This window comes from Ptychodera flava, chromosome 15 (genome assembly GCF_041260155.1).
Source record: "Ptychodera flava strain L36383 chromosome 15, AS_Pfla_20210202, whole genome shotgun sequence".
Lineage (NCBI taxonomy): Eukaryota > Metazoa > Hemichordata > Enteropneusta > Ptychoderidae > Ptychodera > Ptychodera flava.
Window position 1 is genome coordinate 19,148,499 of NC_091942.1, and position 24,129 is coordinate 19,172,627.

General features: G+C 38.4%; 2 protein-coding genes across 7 annotated transcripts in view; both read right to left on the bottom strand.

Moving 5' to 3' along the window:
- Positions 1–119: 119 nt before the first annotated feature.
- Positions 120–2,153, bottom strand: LOC139151444 (high mobility group nucleosome-binding domain-containing protein 5-like). Its single transcript, XM_070724259.1, has 2 exons — positions 1,093–2,153; positions 120–451 (listed from the first exon to the last, which is right to left on the bottom strand). Exons 1-2 carry the CDS (start codon positions 1,847–1,849, stop codon positions 120–122), a joined length of 1,089 nt encoding a protein of 362 aa, XP_070580360.1. The 5' UTR covers positions 1,850–2,153.
- Positions 2,154–2,380: 227 nt separating this feature from the next.
- The window catches only part of LOC139151445 (uncharacterized), a 41,261-nt gene continuing 19,512 nt past the window's right edge, over positions 2,381–24,129 (bottom strand). For 3 of the 6 annotated variants that reach the window (XM_070724261.1, XM_070724260.1, XM_070724263.1), the window contains 4 exons: positions 17,032–17,096; positions 10,884–11,112; positions 5,776–5,843; positions 2,381–2,584 (listed from right to left, as the gene is read on the bottom strand). In XM_070724261.1, the coding sequence (XP_070580362.1) occupies positions 2,388–2,584; positions 5,776–5,843; positions 10,884–11,112; positions 17,032–17,096 (559 nt within the window). In that variant the 3' untranslated portion in view covers positions 2,381–2,387. Of the gene's footprint in view, positions 2,585–5,775; positions 5,844–10,883; positions 11,113–12,975; positions 13,389–17,031; positions 17,097–21,500; positions 21,568–24,129 lie in introns of those variants that run through there. The other 3 variants (XM_070724262.1, XM_070724264.1, XM_070724265.1) reach the window with 3 other exon arrangements.

The following is a 24,129-nucleotide window of genomic DNA, read 5'->3' on the forward strand; positions in this document are numbered from 1 at the left end:
TTCATCAGTGCCAGTCTTCTGACCTGCTGTTTGTACAGTCTGTCCTGACACAATTGTCTCAATATCCTTACTTGCAACAGTCTCAGAAGATTCAGTGTCCTTTTCTGAGCTTTCTTCTTTCACTGCTGTCGTTCCTTCAACTTCGCTCCTGATGCGCTAACAGGTGGCGCTGCGAGATTGTCTTGGCATACCTTCTGTGAATCAATGCCCTCCTTTCCATTCTCTACACTGCCCCTTTCATCTTCTGCATCTTTTTTGTCTGGCGGCTGCGTGTCCTCCGTTTCCATATGCGATAATTGTTTTTCGGACTCGGCAGAGTCCTGAGTCTCTTGAGGGCTGTCAAGTTTCTCAGCTTCCATTTTGCCCTCTCCTTGCTCAGCATTTTCAGTGTCAATGTCAGAAGTCTCCATTGGTGAGCTTGCATCCGTCTTGTCTGGTTCCACTTCGTCATCTACACAAAAAGTGACAAATCATCAGAAAATTACTTCATGAAGTGCTTCTAAAACTACAACAAACAACATTGATGCTACTTGAGAGGTAAGCATCTATCATTACAATGTAGCACACTATTTTTTGTTAAACATGAAATGAAGAAATAAAGCAAATGCAGAGCTCTATGCCATATAACAAAGTCTGACTTGTGGCTCTCCACTGATGACTGTAAGTTCTCCACAGAACAAGAATTGTTTGGCTGTTTATTATTACTTTTTGCAGGTTGTGTATCATCAATTTTACTACCGCGACAAATAAAGATCATTGGTATTTCAAAATAACACTGTTGCAAAAAGACAAAGCCACTTTACTTTATTCATCGCTTCCCAGAAACCCCCACTTACCTCCCCCCCCCCCCCCCCTTTCTTCAGTAATTTCATAAAGATGCCTGATTGAGCATGCTATGGGTAATACCTTACCATTGAAGGGTTGCCCATTTACATGAATTGAAGACTGCTGGGGAAACTTTCCTTATACCTACAGATTTTCAAAATTACATAATCACAGGTACATAATACTTCTTCTGCAAATAAAATCATTTATTTTTTGTTAAAAATGCATTATTGATATTCTGACCATTACCTGTGACAGCAATCTCACCTTTACACTTGTGATCTCTACCATCTTGAGAATCTTCAGTCTTGTTAGCCTCATCATCTGCTTTGCCTTCTTCAGTTTCCATCCTATCAACTTTGGTTGAATTCTCAGGGTCATTGACCTCCATTTCTTCAGGTTGCCCGTTGGTGATGTCATCCGACTTCGAAGGTGGTGCCTCTTCTTCTGGTGCTGACGGTGAATGTCCATCAACATTGTCAGAGTTCTTCTCCTCAAAATTGCTCATCTGTTCTTCAAATTTTTCATCTTCTGGCTCACTGCTAGGCTCTTGTTTGACGACTATACCGGCTGACTTTTCTTCCTTCTTGTGAGTATGTACACTTGGGTCTCCAACAACTTTGCGTATCTCCTCAGTATTACTACTTGTCTCATCGTTCTTTTCACTCTCGTCTTTATCACTGACGCCTGGGCTAACAGGGAGAGCAGTGGTCTTGTCTGCATCACCAGACTTCTCTGCAGAGTTAGAAGTTGTATTTGTCATTTTCTTGGCTGCCAAGTTCAATGGTTCATCGAGTATTTCAGGACTTCCCTGAGATTTTCTAATACTGTCTTCATTTCGTTTGGCTTTTGCTGCTGAAAGGTGTAACTGAGCCTTGGATAAGACAGATTTCAGTTTCTCTGGACACAGGGAGAGGTTCTTTTTTGGTTTCGTGTTATCAGTACTGATTTTGGATAGGTTGTCTTTGTGGGAATTGTTGTCTTCCTTTCTGGAAGCATTCTCATCTCTTTTGTTTTCCAACATTACATCACTGTCTGCTTGCTTCTGCTTCTCATCTGATGAGTCAGGTTCCTCGTCATTCACATCTCCGTTTTCTCTTGGTTCCTTTGCTTCAGTATTTTCACTGTCTCCTTTGGTTTGTTTATGTACGGACAACGACAACCTGGAGGATTTCCTGACGGGGCTGTCAGTCACCGCTTTGCGTGTACTGCTGGGTGACTTGGCGCCATCGCTGTCGGTGTCTGATGAACTGTTCCTGGGAGGAGTGTTTTTGGAGTTTGTGTGATTGGCAGTGGATGGGGAAGGCGACCGTGATCTGCTGCTGCGAAGTCTCTGCACAGTTGGGTGTATGGTTTTCGGAGGACAGGTCTCTGTATCAGGGGCCGCACCAGATGTATCGTCCTTCGCTTTTCCGTTGCTAGTGGTTCTACCGTTTGTCTTGTCTTCTGCTCTGACTGGTTCTGTGTTGGCGTTACCTCTCCATTGACTGCTGCACTTCTGCTGGGAGTTGCTGCTGCCGCAGGAGCGGAAGAATCAGTTTGGTCCTTGCCTTGACTTTCTGTCAGGTCTTTTCTAGAAAGGTCCTTTGAGTTGGCCCGCTTGACAGGTAATGGAGAACTTGATGATGCTGTGGATGGACGTTTTTGCTGACTTTTGAGTTTAGCTTCAAAGCCTGCTGGTTTTGTCGTTGATTCCTGGCGACGTTTTTGCGATGTCTGATGAGAGAATCTGCAGATTTTGTACTCATCTCAGAGAAACCTATGAAAGGAAATTGATAGAATTAAGACTGGTTTTCAAGTACTAGGCCATCAACGTGACATAATATGGAATCACTTTTTGTATCAATCATTACATAGATGCACAACAAGAGCTAATTTTTTGCCATGTCTACTTTGGCCCTCTGTTGAAGGTCCTAAGAGGTAAACCTGAAAGTATGATGTCAAGTCTACACTCCCGAAATTTATTGAATGTCAATATAAATAATGCTTCTCTAACTTAAATAACGTAAATTATGAATGTGCACAAGGCATTTTGGGATTATCCTCTTTCCAAAGTATTACAAAGTTGTCCGCAATGCCATTGTTTCATAAATTTGCACTGCAGTGTTCATAAATGAAAACTGCAGCATAAACTTGTATTTCACGCACTACAATAATGTAAAGTCTCCAGTATTGTCTGCTAATTAGATTGGTATATTTACAGGAATCTTGAATTTTCGTGCTAATTAGATTGGTATATTTACAGGAATCTTGAATTTTCGTGTCATGCAGAGCACTTGTCTAATGGGAATGTTCCCTTTGTAAAATCAAAGTTATCTACTGGCATGGCAGAGCTATGACACTTGAAGACCTTTGCAAAAACACGCAACTTAGGGTTATTTGTCATGTATAAACACACAATTAATTCAAAACAAGTACCATTGACTGAGAGTTTCAGTGTCTCTCAATAAACATAAAAGAGTTTTTAACTGGAGAATATCCCATCAAACTATCAAGACAAGTTATTTCACAAGTTACATTTCCATTATGAACTGAGGGTAAAGTTACCCCTTAACATTTCATAACAAAGTGATTTATGAAAAAGTTGATGTAATTCAGCATGGTTTATCCATTTAAAAAGGAAACTTTAAAAGAACATCATCTGGATTTAAGATAGGATTATGAAAGTAAACTTACTATGTGAATACCATTTGAAGAGGTAGAAAATAGTGAGTTTAAGTGTATGCATTTTATGAGGACAAGAAACACAGAGGGAAAGAAATATTCCCTAAGGGCTCTTAAATTATGATTTTGAAATTTAAGTCTTAGCTTTGTCCTACTGAAGGTAGTATGCGCCTCAAAAGTGAAAGACTTCAACTTTTGCTCAGACTTTGAGTTTCCTAAATGAAACTTTCAACCATTCTCTAACCAGATCAGCGATAAAAATCGGGGGTCGGTCACTGCATGAAACAAATTACCCAACAATTTGCAATATTTGATATTCAAAATGGCCACATCCCTGTGTTACCTCTATGGGGGAAAACTAAATTTTGAATTTTCAAAAACCTAAGATGGTGAAAGTGATCTCTCTTGAAGAGCTTTAAAATGAGCCCCCCCCCCCGCAATTTGTATAATTTTAGAGTCCGTATCTCTGTCTTCGAGGCCCATTCTACCTTAAGTACAGAAATCTACATCAAAATATGCTGTCATGTATACTGGTATTCATTTAACATACCATTTTCTTTTGACCTAGCGTGAAAAAAATCATTTGTGCGACAAAGGAAATACCAAACCAATCAGACTTGCAACTATACAGAAACACATCACAAAGCAAAACTGTACGTATACTGCAGTACACAACACAATGTACAGACTTTGATGAATGGGTTCTGATGTTTCTGATTTATGACATTGCGGATAACATTACTCAAAAGGGTTGCTGGGCAGCCAACTTGGATTGAAGCATAAAACAAAATGATCTGCCTGGTCTAAGAATGTGGCTGCTTTGTAGCCCTGTTGATTTTGACACATTTATATTGAATGATATTGATTTTTAGATCTGTTGAGAAGTCATATTCAAACAGTTCAGTGGGAACTGACAAGTTTACGCTGCAATTTCAAATTTATGAGGTATATAAATTTAGGAAGTGCCCGATGGAAAACAAGACTTCGATTAATTTTGCAGTATGTAAGATGAGATCTTCCCACCACAGCTTGTGCACAATCAGACTTGCAATTGGTGTTGCTGTATGATTGACAATGATATAGTCCCCTGTTGTTATTGCTGGGATAATATTACCCAATTTGTGCGTGGCTCACTCACACTTCTGAAAGAGCACGGTCCTGTTTCTCAGATCTTTTAACATAGGTTGAGCTACATAGAACTTGTAAATGTGTGTAAGACAGGGGGAAACTACCTGAATCAAACCTGACAGTTGAACTCATTTTATAAAATTATTTGTGCCTTCAGTGTACCATGCCATTTAAGGTTATTGTGCCATAAGAACAAACAGCAGTGAGGACATGGCTCGATTAATTATTCATAAGCTCTGAGTAGTTTTGCTTGACTGCATTCTTAACATTGAGAGTTGTGGAAAAATGAAAGCTTTCTAGAGAACATGATATTTGCTAAAGGCACAACTGAGTTCACAAGGCATATTATAACATCCCCAACTTTACAGGGTTTTAGTAACAGCTCTTCTGAAAACCAGGTGAAATGACATACATGTAAATGTACTGCATAATAGTATTAACCCTTTCACCACCATGGTTTGTCCCAAATCCATTGTTTTCTATGGTAAAGTTGGACCTGTATACAGGGAACTGGGGGTGAAAGGGTTAAGGGTCTTGTGTTACCTGCTAAACACAAAATTCAGTGGTGTTTAGAGGTTTTGCAGAGTCTTTAACTCTCAATATCATGGAATGAGTGTGGTGTGTGTACCTGGTAGTTTTAACAAATTAACATATACAGTACAAGCTATAATATCTAGGTGACGGAAATTAAAAAATGGATGCTGTTCCACTGACTTTGTCAAAAGTTGAAAGACGTAAGAGTGGAAATTGACAATGCCATGCAACTAAACAAAATCAAATAATAGCTTCAAAGAAAACAACAAATAAGTGCCCACACACACAAGCAAATCGCAAGTTTCACATTTTGAACACATGTACACCAAAAATACCTGCCCATACTCACTATATTCCATAAATGAACATATTGCTCGAAGCTTCCATAGCAACATGTAAATGATTCAAGCCCAGCCCACCGCATTAAAATGCAAGCGATGAGTACATTTGTACATTTGATCAGCATGCAAGCACTGGAGTGAAAAAAAGCATGGCGCCAAGTGTGTGTGTTTCAATGAATATCTATCGTAGGAAGCATGGCAGGCCTGCTTTCGGTGTATTCTTTTTTCTTTTTTTGCTACGATTCCCTTTCGTGATGTCCCAAAAATATGGGGAATGGCTAACCTTGGGATGATTTATCATTTACTTTAAAACAGTCTTCTTTCCCAGCAACCTTTTTCAACACAAAGGTACTAGAATAGAAACACAGAAAATGTGACGGTCAAACATTGAAGGGGGGAAAAAAAAGAAGACAAGGGTGTCTGGCATTAAAAAAGGAGAAAATAGATGACTGTATCAAACACATGTAAACCATGAAATTACAAGTGCTAATGATACGTTAATATAGCTGCTGATAGGCAAATGTTAGGAGTTTCACATATGTGGTTAATTGTAATGAACTGCGCGTTATTCAATTACCTTTCTAGCGCATGTCATGTGGTGTGAACAATCAAACTTGACAATCAGCCCTGTGACAATGGCTATGTGGGTAGCTTCCACATCACCACTGTCACATATGTGCATATGGTATCATACTTCACAATCAGCTACTGTGACAGGGACAAAATGTGAAAGACTAACACACTATGCCACATACACATATGTAAATGATACCTACTACACAATCAGCATGTGTGACAGTAACATTATGTGAATAACTCCCACACTACGCCACATATATGTAAATAACTCACACTCAGCCCTGTGAAACAATTGCAACATGAGCATAACTCCCACACAACCACACATGTCTTTGCACACCCACATACAACCAACCGAACAACATACTGAATGGAAACTATATATACTCACATTATCCTCCATCAAGCTTATAATGCACCCAATAGGTATAAAGACATACATGAATGCACGCCACATGCATGAGGTGCATACAGTGAAAGTGCAGATATCTTTATCACATATTGCATGCAGGCAGATATTGTATATGTTAGCAAACTCTCACAAGACAAATTAAAAGTACAGTGGGTGAATAAACAGGCAATAGAAGATGACACTTGTTGAAGTAAAGTGATATCTGTACATGTCCATGTAAAACACCCTGGTATGTTTTGAATGTAAACTGTTACCACCAAAGTACAGTTGAAAGTCTGCTATCAGAAGCAAAGTGCTGTATGGTCAGAAATATAAACACAATTGCCTTACTTAAAACCAACACGTACTTGTAAATGTATTTCCCGTCATTAAAATACACATATGTAATCATACATTCAGTCAGTCAGCCAAGGGGTCACTCACATCAAATGTGTGCCGGTTGTCACTTTAATACAGACTGCAAAACAGCAGATTATAAGATTGCACAAGTGGGTATCATGGAGTATAATGAGCAACCGATGACTTGGGAAAATTCTTGTATTTTTGGGGACATGAGAGCCATGATCCAAAACTTGAAAGATACACAACTAGTTTTCACACAAATGTACACACTGTGACACATAGCTTTCTGGGATTGATGATGACTCCCTGCTTTGGGTTTTTTCCACACGATATGTTAGTGATGCTGAGTTGAAAAATAACTTTTGGTTGAAAGTATGAGGTAACATGTTTGCCCTGTGACACCATATTGCCCTAATAACACGTAATGTATTTGTCTTCTCCTTTCTACAGACAATACAAATTACACTTTCAAATAGAACTGCACCAATTACATAACTCATGCCTGTCTCAATTTCTTCATTTTTTTGTTAAACAGTTAATTTTGTAAGACCCTATGATTCAACACTGATGAAGGTGCTACAATGTGACAGAAAGGGAAGAGAAGCTGCACAATTGAAGTTAATTTGTAGCGGGGGTGTAGTGATCGTATCAAATGTTTCTAAAGCCGCTGTCTCATGTTTCTATAATTATTCATGTCGTTAGGGCAGGGCTGTTATGTGTACATTAACTTTCAAGCGTTCTCTTGATCTTTGACCTAAGCCATACACAGTGGCGTCTCCCTAAGTAACAGACTGGTGTTTTTCTTTCTTTAGAAAGCCAGTTACACTTTTTCTGAAAATTGGAATAAGGCGGCTAATGATTGGGTTGATACATTGTCTAAAATACCAATTTAATGAATATTCATCATAGACAATGTGGCATTGCCATTAGATTTGCATACTTGAACAAAACACATTCATACACTCTGCATAAATGAATACTATAATATTTTGCATGTCAGATATAAGGGTTCACTGGAGTACACGGCTTGAAAACTTATGACACCAGTAGCCATAGGTCATTTTGGTAACCCCAAATGAAAACTGAATGTCATAGATTTTCGAATAGCGGGAATTTTGAGTGAGTTCTTGCCTGATGCTGAGAGACTCCCTTAAACTTGGTGTAATGTAAATGGTATAATGCTGTAAACAGTCCAGATTATGAAATGTCTTTGTTGCAACTCAGTTCTCCTACCAGTTGTCATACGCTGAACTATGTATTTTTCTGTGTACATAAAACCGAATGATTTAAAACTTTGGAGTACTGTTTCACAGTCACTATTGAATTCCATTTGGTTCTGGTCTGTTAAATGGTCAGTTAAAAACTAAATTCACAAAAGAAACAAAGTAGATAGAATGTCCTTGATACATTAACCGAAATAAAACATCTGTGAAAGCAGTAACTCAGCATCGAGCAATGTGATATGAAATAATTCCCTTTTACTTACTTTTGACTGATGCAAAATGTCACTGCAGCATCAACTGAAATCCTGTCGTCACATCGCAAGGCCTTTGCAGCCAAAGTTCACTAGCAGTCACGCTTTTAGAACTGGAAACACGCTTAGGTATTGTATATGCAAATGACCCCTTGGCAGGCTGTCTGCACACAAATCAATTTCAAGCGTGACAAAACCACCATGCACGACACACAGGCACACACACGCACATGTTAAACCATACAAAGAAATGATAATCCCTATACATGATTAAAATATCACATAATCCAACTCTACTAATCTCTAAAAAAGGAGCATGTAACCCCTTCAACACGATTACCTCATACACAAAATTCGCTCACCATGTTTTTCTAAGATTGCACAATCCAAACTGACACAAGTCACTGCCAACCAAACATAAAACTCACAACATGGATGGTGATCCCTATGCCCCCATTACACAATTGATCAGATTTTTGAAATTCTAACCATTATGCTAAGTGCATCAGCCCTCACTAAACCAATCAATAAACAGGTCTTTATTGCCTATTTAGCATCACAAAGGTGTTGTTGACCAAGGGCAATAATAGGACAACATGATGATTGGAAATGGGAAGTTGGTTTGAAAAGGCAGTTGAGAGGCCTCAAATTCGTTGTGGCTGATTACCATTACTACCCCCCCCCCCCCCCTCATAAATAACGATTCTCTTCAACATTCACAAAATGTAGAAATTGTCTTGTAAAATTTTTTGTACCAATTTTAAACACAGTTATTCTTTAAATAAACTGTTCTTGGGGAAAGTCTGATTGCCTGTACTTCTGATCATGACTACAAAGTAATTTGGGTTGTGGTTTTCATAGTGTAAACGATTTTTGACTTCAACCTAAGACCTTAAAGCGCAGTGGTCGTCGCGCTGCGCATCCTCCTGAGGGGGTCCCCCTCTGTTGTAAACAAATCCAAGAACGCCGCACATGTTACGGGTTGATTGTAATGTTTGCGATATTGCCGCTTGTTAAAATGGCGGCTAATCTGTCACAAGCATACCAACTAACCAAATGTAACACGCAATAAAAGGTCAATTAATCTAAGTTAAATATCTGCTGACTATTGAACAATAATTGCACGCTGGATTGAGATCACATTTGCTCACGATTTTCTTGAATCAGTTGAATGGGGCTCGGCTACTGATATCGCTCGAGCCATAGAGCTAGACGTACGCATGTACGCATGTATACGCCAACAGACTATCAACGACCGGGCTCTAGTTTTCGACATCGCTAGCAAGCACGAGAGCTTTCATTTCAAGAGGCCCGACAGGAGTACAACAAGTTGTACAAAGACAACAACTCAAACTACAGAAATCTACAGCTCGCAGAGCAATGCCCGCTGCAGCAAGAAGCATCTCTGCATCTGTTCCGTTCCGTGGTCTGTATGAACGTCCGTGTCAAACCGGGTATATGGCGCGCTACACTCGGCTGTGGAGAATCCAACTCAATACAAAGTTTACCCCGTTTTGGGGTGCAAACGAGAATTCTGAGTACCGGTATCAAGTCAAGCGAAGGACATTTCATAGGTCTTCTTGTTATGTGGGGGTTATCTCACTTGAAAGAGGATTCAGAGCTACCCGGCAATCAGGAGGTACAACAACGAAGTTTGCCCAGCACCGGTAGGCCTACACCAGCTAGCGCTTGGATCACTGCCATGACCGTGCACAGGACCGGGGCACAGGATCTCTCGATACGTCTATGCACGGTGTAGCCGTGCAATTTTCCTGCCAAATGCCGCGAAAACCCGCTCGTTTTGTCTATTGTTTCCTGTCATTTTACTGTTACCACGTAACAATAGGAGAAGTAAGACATGGTGATCAACAGTTGGTTGTGGGCCAAGTCGTTGCGGGCCGGCCGGTACGTTGTGGGACCAGATTCTCTATATCCGTGTACGTCAACGCTGTGACCGTCTCCTAACAACATGTCACATCTCCCGTGTCCTGCTCTGGCTTGCCGATCATGGTCTTGAGTGTAATTTTTTGGTAGGCATTGTGCTTGTTGCTGGTCTACATATATAGGCAATGTTGATCATTTTAGTTATGTATTTTCACTGTACTGTACATAGCATTGTGTACAACCAGCGTGATCGCGCACGATCAAACCTTCTTGTTCACTGTGTCTACGTGCAGTAAACTCAGCGACATAATTTGCTGAGTGTAGTGTCCCAATGTTCGTAGCTCTACACGAGTTTATAGATAGAAATACACCACTGAAGTTCGTTTCCGATCTTAATATTTTACTATTGCATGATGTTGAGTCTTACAAAGGCCTTAACAAAGTGGGGGACTGCTCCCATCTCACTCCTATTGAAGTTGAGAAGACTTATGTTTACAAAAATTTATGTTTATCAACAAAAAAATCACGCACGCGCAGCGCGACGACCACTGCGCTTTAATAATGTCAAAAGCTACTCTAATTAACCATATACAAATGTCAGAGAATAACAAAACTGAAGTATTCTTTGCAGAATTCATGAATAGAAACGCACTTTGGCGGACTCAAAATGCTGAAAACCATGGTCCTCCTATCCACTTACATGTTTCTGTGATATAGTGTCTGTGAATTTTCGGTCAACAAAACGGGCGAAACGGAGATAGCTAAAATCTTGGTTGTTTTTATAGGCTGAACGGATGACGCTCTGTCCGCTGTCTTGGTGTGGGTTTTACGTTTTTTGTCAGAGCCACGGTCTGCTGATTTGGCTACCTGTGGCTTTGCTGAAGACTTGCGAGAGAGACTCTGAGTCGTAGAAACTTTCAGTTTGCTACCTGTATGTCAAGAAAGAGACATGTTTATATACCACTCAGAAATATGCACATATATACAGGCTTCAATCAAAGAAAGGTCATGCATAATTAACCTAGCTTGTGTTCTGGTTGGATGAGACATGTGTCAAAGGTCAGAAAGAGCATGTTTTGCATATCATACAGAATATCAAATACTCTATTTTTCTAGCTGTACAAAACCAAATTGCGTATTGTATCTTTCTTTTTAACCAAATGTTTAACAATTGCTGTCATCAGAAATGCCAGTATTACGCTAACATTACCGGTACACTCAGCTTTACAATGAACCCTACAACGACAGTATAATCAAATAATGTGATACAAATTTTATATCATGGTAAATTACAGAACTGGTCTAGTGTATTGTTCAGTGTAATACAGTCAAGATTACATACAAAGAGTCTCCTGTATCTTACAAGGTTTTGAAAGGTTAGTTTTAAGCTGATGCAGGCAAAGCATGAGAATGGCTGTTTGCTAATGATAAAATTGCTATTAAAGGCAGGATGCACCTTGGGGACAGATATGTGTCCTCTCAAATTTTCACAATATTTTGCTTAAACACTGTTTCTGTGGACTCATTTTAAAGCTGGCATAAAGAAAAGATTTCTTCTCTTTTCGTTTTGTGAAAATCAAAAACTTTTTCATTTGATTAACACACGGTAGCCACCATTTTGAATTTTGAGGTAGAATGTGCCTGGGGGACAGATATTCAGACTCTCAAACTTTTACAATTCTCTTCTGATCAACCACTTATGGGGGGGCTCATTTGAAATCTCTTTGACTTGAGTGAAAAAATATTTTACCATCTTGTATTTTCGAAAATTTCATTTTTTTCCATAGAGTTAACATAGAAAAAGGCCACCATTTTGAATTTCAAAGATTGGTAAACTTTGGTTCATTTATTTCTCTAGTACCAAAATTTGCATGTGACCCCCGATTCTTATGCTTGACTGGTCAGAGAAAGGTTGAAAGTTACATAGAGGAAGGATTCAGCAATACTTTAAGTCTTTCACTTTCGAGGTGCATAATATCTTAAATATTTCTAAAATTTAGATAAATTGTTTCTAAAGTACCAAAATTAGCAATTGACTTTGAAAGAAAATGGTTTAAAGTTTGCTTAAAGCAAGTATGAGTAAACGTTTAATATTTCAGATTCAAGGTGAACACTACTGCTGTAATTAAGAGCACTGCACTGATGTTGCTGTCAGTAGCTGCTTGGTAAGCTTTAGTGTATTCAGTACATTGCTACACGCCTCTTTGAAACCGTTTCACCATCTGACGTCTTGTTATGTTACCACCAACCCAGTGTTACTAGGGGTGATGCAAATATGATTGCAAGTCACGTGAAAGCATAAGTAAACACAAGTGTGCTCAGTGAGCAGGTGCAGGTTATAGTACAGTAACTACGTATCCTGGGTAAACTGACCATGTGCAGCTGTCAACCTTCATAAATCATTGACAAGCAAATGATAGAACTCGATAATGTGGAATGGAATAACAAGCCAGATCATAAAGCGCCATTTCAGCATTCTGCCTTGAGATATTTGCCAATCTCTCGATGAGTTTTACTAGAAGAACAGCTGAGATGACTTGTTGGTGAAAAAAAGCATCATGGGATAAGAAATCTAGAGTAGATAAACTTTTAACGTTCAGTGAAAACTTTTGAACAAGAATAAAATGATAAAGCAGAGAAGACCATTTCTATAGGTACTTAGATCTGCAGACACTAACCTTTGGCTTCTATACAAAGTGCAAATTTGATATGTACTAGTTACGGTGACAGCTAGGATACTACTGGTATAACTGTGAAAACACGCTTGAAAAGGATACCTTGTAGACACTCACTCACGATATCATTACCTAGTCCACTGCCAATGCAATAAACATCCATGTCATGCAGCGACTGATATATTGAAGTTCATGGTACATAGAACTGTGATAACGTAATCTGACAAAGCTATGATGGATAATCAGGGATCCAATCCATGTATCAATCAAGACATGGGCCAGTTCTCACAGTGAGACGGTTGATACCTACAATGCACCGGTTGTTAAGTGATGGTCTTTCTTTGGACACAGCAGAGGTTGAGCACATTCAATTTTGCAGTGGTAAAGTACACACGCCTGATATATTATCAAGGAGTTGACTCCACCCACTTTTTTCAGATGACTGCATCTGATTAGGAAACAACAGTGCTAATGTTGACAGGAGGACCAATTCTTCCCTCAATATTCTCATAACCGTGCCACAACCAACGGTTGGATGTTTATTTGATGGAGGGTGAAGGCCACACTCTCCTTGATTTTAGTCTACTGTAACTGCATTGGAATTTGAGTTGAAGTAATAAATCTGTGATCCCGGCATCTGGACAGTAACTTTCTCAAAAGCCTTGTGAACCAAGGTTCAAGGTGATTCAAACCATCTAACTAGACCAACCTATTTAAGTCCAGTCATGGACTGTGGGTCCAGTATACAAGGGAGACACTGGTGCTGGAAATTTGTTGATACAAATCGTTCAAGACTGTCTGCTTTTGACAGGTTGAATGATTCCTTGACATATATTTCCCTGTTTCTTTTTGTAGATTCAACTGACTACATATCAGTCTCCTCCTTTTTAATTTTTAATGCTTCCTACATTTTGGTGTGAATATTACACACTTAACTACATAAGCATATGCAGATTATTTTATTCAGCAATTTTATCTGATGCTGGGAATCCAGTCAAATTTTTGATTACTAAGTTGCAGTGGACCTTGAAACACTAGTTTAAAAATAGAAAATACCCATGACATGTGTCAGGGCCCCTTTGGAACACTGCCAACGTCTGCAACAGCACGTAGGCTTTTGTGACGTAAGTCATATTTTGATATGCCGGTATTGTGAAGGTCACCACACACCTAAATGATTTTTGAAAGACAAAAAGAGATTGGAAATGGATTTTTTGTTGGTGTGCTCATTTTATGGTGTTAAAAGATTTTGGAATGTTTTCTTTTCACATATTGGCTCAGATGTTAAAGCGTGCTGCAGTAAAGTCATTACGGCTTTGGAACAGTGCCAACTGTTTTGAATAAACTGTAAGTATTAGCATATAGGACCCCCTAGCTCAGGTATGGACAGCTGATGATTGATGACAGGTATATTAAAGTATGCGCCAAAATGGCCATAATCTCTGCCCTGTTACATCAACTCTGTAGTTGTGATGCGTTTGATATTTCTTTGCAACAAAGCCAACACAGTTTGATAGATACAGCACAAAAATCAATCATACAACGACACGATGAAAGGGCAAGATAAATGACACAAACACACTTTTAGGTGATTTTTCCAGCACAAAAACATGAAGTCCTATGGCACTATGCACATTCTTTTCCATCATTGTTACCCAAGTGTCGTACAGCAGTCATGATATACAGTATGTAACTGTTTACATGACCAAGCCACAATTTATTAAGGCATATTCCTACATGTACATATATGTAGGTATTGCTGTTTCAGTTCGTTGAAATCCCTTGCTTTCCAGGAAACATCACATGCTTTTTAAACCCAGTGACAGATAAGCACCATGCAGACAGAACCTGAAGAACAAGAAGCTGCCCATTTCACTACAAGATATACATTCTCATCAAGCTATTTGAAAATCACGTGACACGGTAAGCTACGGATTTCCCTGTTAAAATTGCTTTTTGCAGGGAATGGGGCCTACAGTGATGTCAGTGAAAGCAACTGTAGACATTCAAGGTTCCATAAAAATCTGCCCCTTTCACTGGCCTCAAATGCGGCAGCCATTCACTTGGACAAAGCATGAATGCTTGCGCAAAACAGATTTTACGATTGCCCAGCAAACACGGGCATTTTTTTAAACATTAGTTTCATCAGAAGCTTTGTGGAGGGGTGATTCCAGCAACAGCCACTGTAAGAATTTCTTCATGTCATCCTGAACACCTCAACTGCTTTCGCTTGAGAGTAGCAAAATTCAAATGTCCATGTGTCAATGGGAAAATTTAGTGAATAAATCCAAAAAATTTTGTCACTCTAAATTCCTCTTCCATTACCATGTACAAAGTATCACGAAGATAATTCAGCCCATATGACCTAGTATCTCATCATTATCGTGATCTGCAGCTGTTCGCTGCCAGCTATTTTTAAAGGACGTCGGTAATGTAACAGTGCCTTGAAGTGACTGGAAAGGACTGTCTCAGGCTACAAGAGAATCAGCTCACACATGCTTTTGTAGGTTTAAAGGGACAATAACTGTAACTGTTGATTTTTCATTGGCAAGGATATTTTCTTCTCCGCACTGTTTTATGCAATACCGGTACATGGTATTTAAAGCCTTGCAACTAGCACTTCAACTGTGCACCTTGTGCAAGGTTAATCAATTGTTCATCGACAAATGAATCAATGGTAAAAATTCATTTGTCAATTAAATGGTATCAGATAGAACCCACATGATACAGGCTGTTTTGAAAAGTCGAAAACTGGTCATTTCGACATAGTTTTGCGAACAGAACAAGAGAAACGCATATTTTACAAGCAGTATGAAAATAATTGAAGATACAATTAGAAGTTACAGCCCATGGAACTTTCATATATCTTTCATACATTATATTTAATTCCTGCAGTTCGAAATATGAAAAAAGTTTGTTATTCTCTCATTATTTTTAAACCAAAGCAGACTTCTGACAAAAGCCAAAACTTGTTTTCAAATATTTCTCATGTGATCTTTATAATTAGATGTATCTGGGTCAAACACTGGCATGGGCCACCATTTTGAATGGGTATAAAAGTACATGGCACTTCTCAGTTGCATAGTGGATAACCTGTACATACCGGTATTGTGAATGCTAAAGGCCAATTTCGTACTGAATTTAAATTTGAATAACAATCAGAGATATATGTCCCTGGGTATTATCATTTTCGATATGACATCAAGTAGATTATGAGTTAAATGTGAGGTGGTTAGCTATCAGCATAAATTACATAGATTATATCCCTACAAAGAGGTACAAAATTGGTGAAAGCATGAGGTCCTTTCAAAGATATACATTGTACTTACACCGCACATACTAGCTGCTCTGAAGGTCACCAGGAATTTTCAATAATCTTCATTTAGTGAACTTGTTCAATGACTGCTAGTTTGTAGTGGCGATTCAATGCTTCGCTTCCAAAAATGGAAACAATGGGAACATGTTTCAAAGTGCGAGGTCAACAAGGGTGGACAGTCCAGGCATGGCAGGGGAACTGACACTCAGAGCTATTGTGTATTCAAACATAGCAGGAAACCCAATATATATAGCTGCCAGTCCCATGCATTTTGATGGCTGGTTTTGAAGAGAATGGCAGGATATTGTGAATTCCTCTTACATAATTATAAAGCCGGAGTGGTGGTGATGGGCGGGGCTTGACTCATACCACATGGCTGCTACTTTATGGCTGGTTGATAAATGATGCAAGCATAGCAAGCATTGCACGCTGAAGTGGAAGTGTGCTGCACACAACTGAAACCATTTTTAGTGAATAGTGTGAAATGCTCTTTGTTCTTGGAAATGGAATCCCTAGCATGTAGGCACATTGGAAACAACATTGATGATAGACACCAAGCAAGGCAAACAGTGATTAAAGACAGAAAGTAGTCCTTAGTTGACTTAGTGTTTTGCAGGGGAAAAAAATGTATGCTATATTCAAATTTCATTGTAAAGCTAGTTTAACCTATATTAGAAATTAAACATAATGGAATTGTCAAAATACAGATACTGGTGCCTTAATTTGGTATTCAAATATCACTACCATGCCAGAAAAGGACATGCACCTAATATTACTAAAATTTTATCAAATTTGACATATGTTTCCTAAAGAAGAAAGCACAAAAAAATATCATAAAACGCATAAACATGTCTTACCTCTGGTAACGGGCCTAGAATTCCCTGACTTGTGAGAAAGTGAGCGTAGACTGTCTGCCTTTCTCCTGAAATAAAACAAACAATGATCAATCAGATGGCAAATTACAAGTTTTCTTTGAGTTGCAACTTATTTCACTGACGAAAGAAAATTTCTAAAAGAAATTCATGTAATCAATGAGGAGAACATGATTAATGTTTAGCTTCTGTAGACATTGCTGATAGAGTTAATTAGCTTGCTGTCAAACAATCAACACATGTAGTAGGAGCGAAAGAAGACAAGGGAGATCGGGAATTGAAGGTGAAGTGAGACGTATTCATTCATCATTTAGTGTGTTGTTTGCTTTCCAAAGACTGAGTCTGACGACACAACGCCTGGCAAAGTGTCACAGGTCACACTTCCATGCTGTGTTGGCTGGAAGCCTGATACATAAATGATTTAAATACCAGAAAGAATAACAGTGTCATTTCATACATTGTTTTATGGACAGACAATGATTGATGAAATTCACAATATTTGTTTGATTTTTAAAGATTGCAGAGGTACGTGACTATTTCCGTAATCGAAGGAGCTGTTTTCCACAGCTAAATATTATAACGAAAGTAATAACATCACTCAGTTATGAGATGTATGTGTGAAAACAGTATGCAACCGAAAGACAAGACCACATATTGCATATCTATCATCCCGTGATTATGTTTCTGTGTGTTTTCACTGCACAAAGCTGTACACGCAACTGCAACACAGAAGTGAAACATGAACATATTTGTGCTTGTATTGTTATGTCAACACATAAACCCCTCCCTGTACATGTTAGAGCAATGAATAAACATAGAAAGCTTGTCGAAACGTGTCACTGTTTTGTGTTACCCATAATAAATATGCAAATCATGTTTAACGCCTGGGGCCATATGTTAAATGTTCAATCCGGTTATGACTATGAAGTATGGGGATAGCAGCTTGGTTCACATGTTATGGCTAAATTGTTGAAATCTCACACTCATATCAGTGTGTTATGATCGACTAATTTCTGGATGGATGATCTGCCTATTTCAAATGTTTTCTCACATGTCGTTGATGGTGAAGCCTAATTTACATAGACAAATCTTGGTATTTAGCCAAGTTTTTTCTGTATTTTGAAAACAACTACCTTCTGTTGAATAAATATTTTCAACCTATAAAATGTAGTCTATTACCCAGCTAGTCTTAGGTTCCCAAGATAAACGATAGGAATACCAAGCAAAACCTGTGAAACCTTGTAATTGTATATCACAATTTTTGGGGCAATTTAATGAGGAGGGCAGGTCTCCTTTAGTTTGAGTACAAGCTCCTTTTCAGCCTTCCAATGAGGATGGGTGATCACCTGTAATTTGAGACCCATACATTACAAAGAGGTGTCTTGTTCACCTTACAATGGTTACTCTATATCCATGGAGGAAGAAAGGCTACCTCCATGCTCTATCCCAACAGTAACCCTGGCTGTAAATGCATATACCGGTATTTTATTTATCATATGCAAATGTGCAACAAGGAACTCACAGCATCAATTTTCACTCAGCATTTGAAGCACAAGGTCATTTCATGCAATTGGAGCTGTTGGGAAACTTCAATTTGCTAAAATTTTCCAAGCTGCTATTGTTTGCAGATGTTTTTGAATATCTTTCAAATATAGCAAACATTTTTCCACATATCTACCGGTATGAAAAAGATGATTTTCCACTCCTTATCCATCAAACACTGTCGTAGGTGAACTTGGAATGTTTTATGCCTTCACAACAGCAGAAATCGGCAGCAGTGAACTTCTACGCCACGCAATGATCATGGCTTTTAGACTGGCAGAAACAACCATATCCAAAGCCATGTAAAAAGGATGGTACCTTGATGTTGCACTTATACAGGAGTTCCTTAGATATTTTTTGTTTGTTCAAAACAGAGGGGGTAAGCAAAAGTTCTTGATGTGTTTACTATCTTCATAAGTTAAAATATTTTCTATAGAAAGGAGAAGTGAGTGAAAATAGGAAACGACAGCCGTGTGCATAAAAATTCCCATAATATGCAGGGATGTATACATCACCCAAACAATTAGGTCAGCATGCTTGAGCAAATAATGTAAATTTGAACTCCTTACAAAATAAATGAGCCGTAAATGATTGTTATGACTGAACTGAAATCCACTAAATGTGTTGGAAAAAACCTTATTAACCAGATTTTACTGAATTCAATTCTGAAGAAGTACAATGTATTCACTTAGTGAAATAGCGCAATTGAAACTGTATGAACGAATACATAGCAGTGATTGTTCATTTGCCTCCAGTTGATAGAGCCAGATGAGATGATTTAAAAAACATCTGACGCATTCTTGTCGTAACCATTTAGGTGTATACTGTTTATGTCAACACTAATATGTAAATATGCGTATTTCATAATGACCGATCAAAAATGTGCAGCAAATTATGAGGTACAACCGGTCATCAGAATCAACGATGGTTTGTGATCAACTTCATTGAAGTAGAATGTGTCTAAGGGGACAGATACTCGGACACTTGGACACTCAAATTTCTACAACTGTTTCCTGATCTACCACTTGTGGGGCTCATTTTAAAGCTCCTGGAAGAAAATTTTCACAGTTTTTTTTTTAAATTGAAGTGGCGGCCATTTTGAATTTCAAATATCACAAATTTATGGGCAATTTGTTATCTAGTTCCAAACTTTGCAAAGTGACCCATGATTGTTACTGTTAATTTGATAAGAGAATGGCTTAAAGTTTCATTTAGGAAATTTTGAGCAAAAGTTTAAGTCTTTCACTTTCAAGGTGCATGTTACCCTTAACCCTTTGAGCGCCAAAGTCAATTTTTGTCGCCCTTATAAAAATATACCTCAGTCAATTTTTGTCAGATTTTTGCCAAAATTTTGATAAAAAACTGTGGCCAATGAAATGTTGTTCATTTGGTCCAAAATTATAAAAAAAATTACAGAAAAGTTCATAAAGATTGGTAAAATCTTGCACTAAAATTTTGGTGGGAAAATAGGGTTAACTATACTGGTATAACACGTATGATAAATTTTAATATTTTGTTGTGAAAATTATGCAATCTAGCTGATAACAGATCGGCAAGAATGAGCTGAAAGAATGGATGGTAGAATACATTTTTGCATCTTGCACATACGGTATGTTCTTATCTTCATGACATTGGTGTTCAATTAAAGAATGGATTAGTCATCTCATGGTACCTCTATCACCGTAAGCCCCTCTGCTGTTCCTTGAGAACTTCCCAACTGACAGGTCATGAGAGGAAATGGCCTTAGTTTGTATATGATTCATCCTTTCTTTAAAAGGGTTAAAGTTCAGAATTACCGATTACATAACTGATATTTATTGAAAGTATGGCCAATTTTCAGGGAACTTTTCAAACTCTGTTTTCTAAATTTCATTAGATTTGACAGGTCATCCACTAATTAGCTCCAACTAGTCTTGCTATCATAATAAATGAGATTTTTTTTCAATAACACAATTACTTTTCTCATTGGAGATTGCGTTAGAGCACAGACTAGGAGAAAACCTGCATGGGCACTGAGGAAGATATTCAAGGATTAATATAATGATATTATTCAATGTGTGCAAAATGTTAGGTCTGTCTGTTGGTAAACACAAAACACACAGATTCATGGCAGCAGTTATCATCTACTTGACTGTTCATTCTCTGCACATTAAATCCCAGTAAAACAAACAAAACCATGCCTTTTCCCTGTTTACTCTAAGTACACAAAAGATAAAAAATTCCATATCATATTTCTGCTCCTGTTCAAACCTTGAGCACAACCAGGTTTTGTGGCAGGACTGTGGCACAATTCTCACTGGACAATTCCACTTTGCAGTGTGTGTTACTCTACTGTGTACTGTTCAACTTCAGAGAACAATTTGTCACAGTATATCACATTACACTCCTTATATATTTCCTACACAAGAGTTATCTTCTTAATGTTTACATAATCTGATTGTTCACATCCTTGAAAAAGGCGGCAAACTGAAATGATATTGTTAATAATATTGTGTTAATATTTAACACTGATACATTGATTAAGATAAGATGCATGCCTCTAGCTAAGGGAGAATTTCTGGTAACCTGAAATGTGACTGATGTATGCAGACCTCTTGGTTGTTTATGCTTTGTGGCAAGTTTTTTTGATGACTAGTTGATTATAAGAACAGCCACACATGTTTGAAAGAAAAAACCCACACATATTTAATAATGTCAGCAGCAGTCTGTACTGGTACATAAATCACTTGCAAAGCCATGTGTGACCTCTAACCTCTCTAGAGCTCGCATGGTAATCACCATGGACTTGCGGCAGCAGCTGACTCAATGTTCATGTATGCCACCATGCTTGTCAAAGTTCACAGAGCTGACAAAATACACAAAACACCAGCTCCAACCACTAAGTTACAAAATAAAGTGTCAAAAAAAATTACCTCCTTGTCTCTATCATCTCAAATGTGTCTTCTACGCAGCAATGGTGAGGGCTGTTTTTTAACTGATCTACTACCGGTAGTGTTGGATGATGGCGACCACGTACCTTGTGAGTTTTAAAAGAACTATGCCCACCCACTGACCTGATATTTGCATGGCTTTATATATATTTGCATATTGTGGCATTACAATTATATAACATTACCTAATATATTGACTCTTTACTGGCAATATATACATGGGCTTCTGCAGTACCCTTTCTGCCTACATATTGTTTCAGTTACACTATTGTTTTCAATGGGTGAAATGTTAAACAATGGAATCTAATTTGCACGTTTCATTCAAATATTCTATCAAAGCATACCAGTCTGTGACCCATACACCCTGCCGATATGCAGCAGCTGGGAATAACACTAACAGTGTTGTTTAATACAGTACAGGCCTATGGATTTGTATGGAAGCTCCCACACTGTATTAAGGAGGGAATTGTTCTTGTATAAGACTTCCTAAACTTCATGGAAATGTGAGCTTAAAATACCAAAAAAGTGGTGGTCCGGGTTTAAACCCTAGCTCAAAAAGGCTTGGAGTTGAGATTAAATAAGGTTGCTGTTGCTGGATTTTTGGATTAAGTGTGAATGGTGGTTTGAACACTGAAAGTTCTTATAAAGTTTTAAGAATTATAGCTGTCACGTCTCCTAGAAAAAAGGGACACAAATCGAACAATTTGCCAAAGTAGAAATGTATCATATGCTCAAACTTGAGTTTGAGGCTGTCATCTGAATTTGAAACATGTATTATTACAGCCGCAATTTTCAATCCCAGGTTCTTTCATAGTGGAACCTCTCCTCCCAGTCAAACACTTTAAAGCAAGTACGATGTTTGATTTCTATAACATTGATTATTCAATCTGATCTTGCCACCTTTTGGTGCCTTTTACTAATCTTGCAAAAGAGAGTTTATACGGGCATTTGATTGATGGTCGGTTCAAATCACCAACGGCCATTGATTCCCCACCACCAACACTCCAATTTCCTGAAAAATCGCCTGCCAGTCGCGTAAGCATTTGAATATAACAACAGAGTTCGATCAGCAGCAGCTTTGCGCTGACCGCTTTGCTGTCTGTTTGCGTTTTTGCAGCCAGAAAAAGCTAAAACGTAGCATTTTCTGGAGCATGTGCCTGCATGTTGCCTGTTTGGTGTCCACTTACACAGTGAACGCCGCCATAGCTTCGTGCCCTTTTGAAGGGAGGCTCTGTCTTTAATATTTTGTGAAAACCTAGCACGTCCTCAGAATTTTCCACAGTAAGGGAAAAGTACATTCATATACATTTAGAAAGTTCTGGTATGATAATGTGTCAATGTGACAGACTAAAGTAAAAAGGTGTAGTGTAGTGTCTAACACACCTCTATGAAAACAAATCAAAACATAAAAAACAGGAAAGTCATATGTGTCGCAGCAATACTTTATTTGACTATAAAGAACTTGTAAACGTTTATGCTTGGTAGCATTATTAGTGTAGGACCTCTCCTCAGTTAAGGTGTACGCTCCAATCGAAACCTTCGTAGGTTTCGATGGGAGCGCCGCGTGCACCGTTAAGTAGAAATGGGAAGGGTTCTAGACCAGCATTATACAAGCTGTGAATCTTGTAAAGTGAATATACCGGTAATTACCATTTGCATAGCTAGGGTATATAATATCTAGATGAAACAATAAATCAAGCCATGTGTTTTGTTTGGAACATTGTTGCCAACACAAGGAAAACATTGCCATAGAAGGAAAGTGGCAAGCATGTTGAATCAAATCATGAAACCAATCTGAGGAACGTTAAAGATATACTGTCACCTGTTCCAATTTTGCCACAGCTACCATGGAAAGAGAAAATCTAACCAATCACAGAATTTAAGCGGGTGGCTGCTTTTTAAAAACAGCACCCTCACATGGGCATTTTGAATACAAGGAACGCCCCTTTGACCATATTTGGGCATATTTAGATTACAGGTGACTGTATACCTTTAAGTGCCATAAAGCAGTACAACATTCCACAAAGACAGAATAGTAATACAGAAAGAATACAAAATTAAATATTCCCACAAGTCTCTACATATAGGTATGAGAGAGCCTGGCCATGGACATAACAAGCTATAGGTGAAAGTATTTAAACAGCTCTAGTTTACATGTTTAAATTATCGATTAAGTTTTGATACCAGCATTATGGCGACCAAATATGTTCTGTTGTTCTGAGTTCCCTTCACCAGTACAAGAATTAAGGATATTGACCTTGATTACCGACATGTTAAAACAGTATCCGTGGTTACTGTCAATGTTTTGATTGTAAACCATTTACGTCACAGGTCAAAGGTTCTGGCCATGACCAGCAAGAAATGAATGACATTGTAAAACAAGTCATTGACAATGACATAGTCCCCACTTGTAATAGGAGTATTAGTCTTGATGGGGCAGGGAAATGTGGTCATTAAGAAGTATCACTGGAGTGTATATGTTGAGATCTATGGGCGCATAGGTCTATGTCGTTGTTCCCAATTTGAAACACATGAAGCATGTCTAATTTATGGTTCTAAATCGGGAAAAAAGATCAGACCTCTAGCTGTATTGGCCAGCCAAGAAATACAT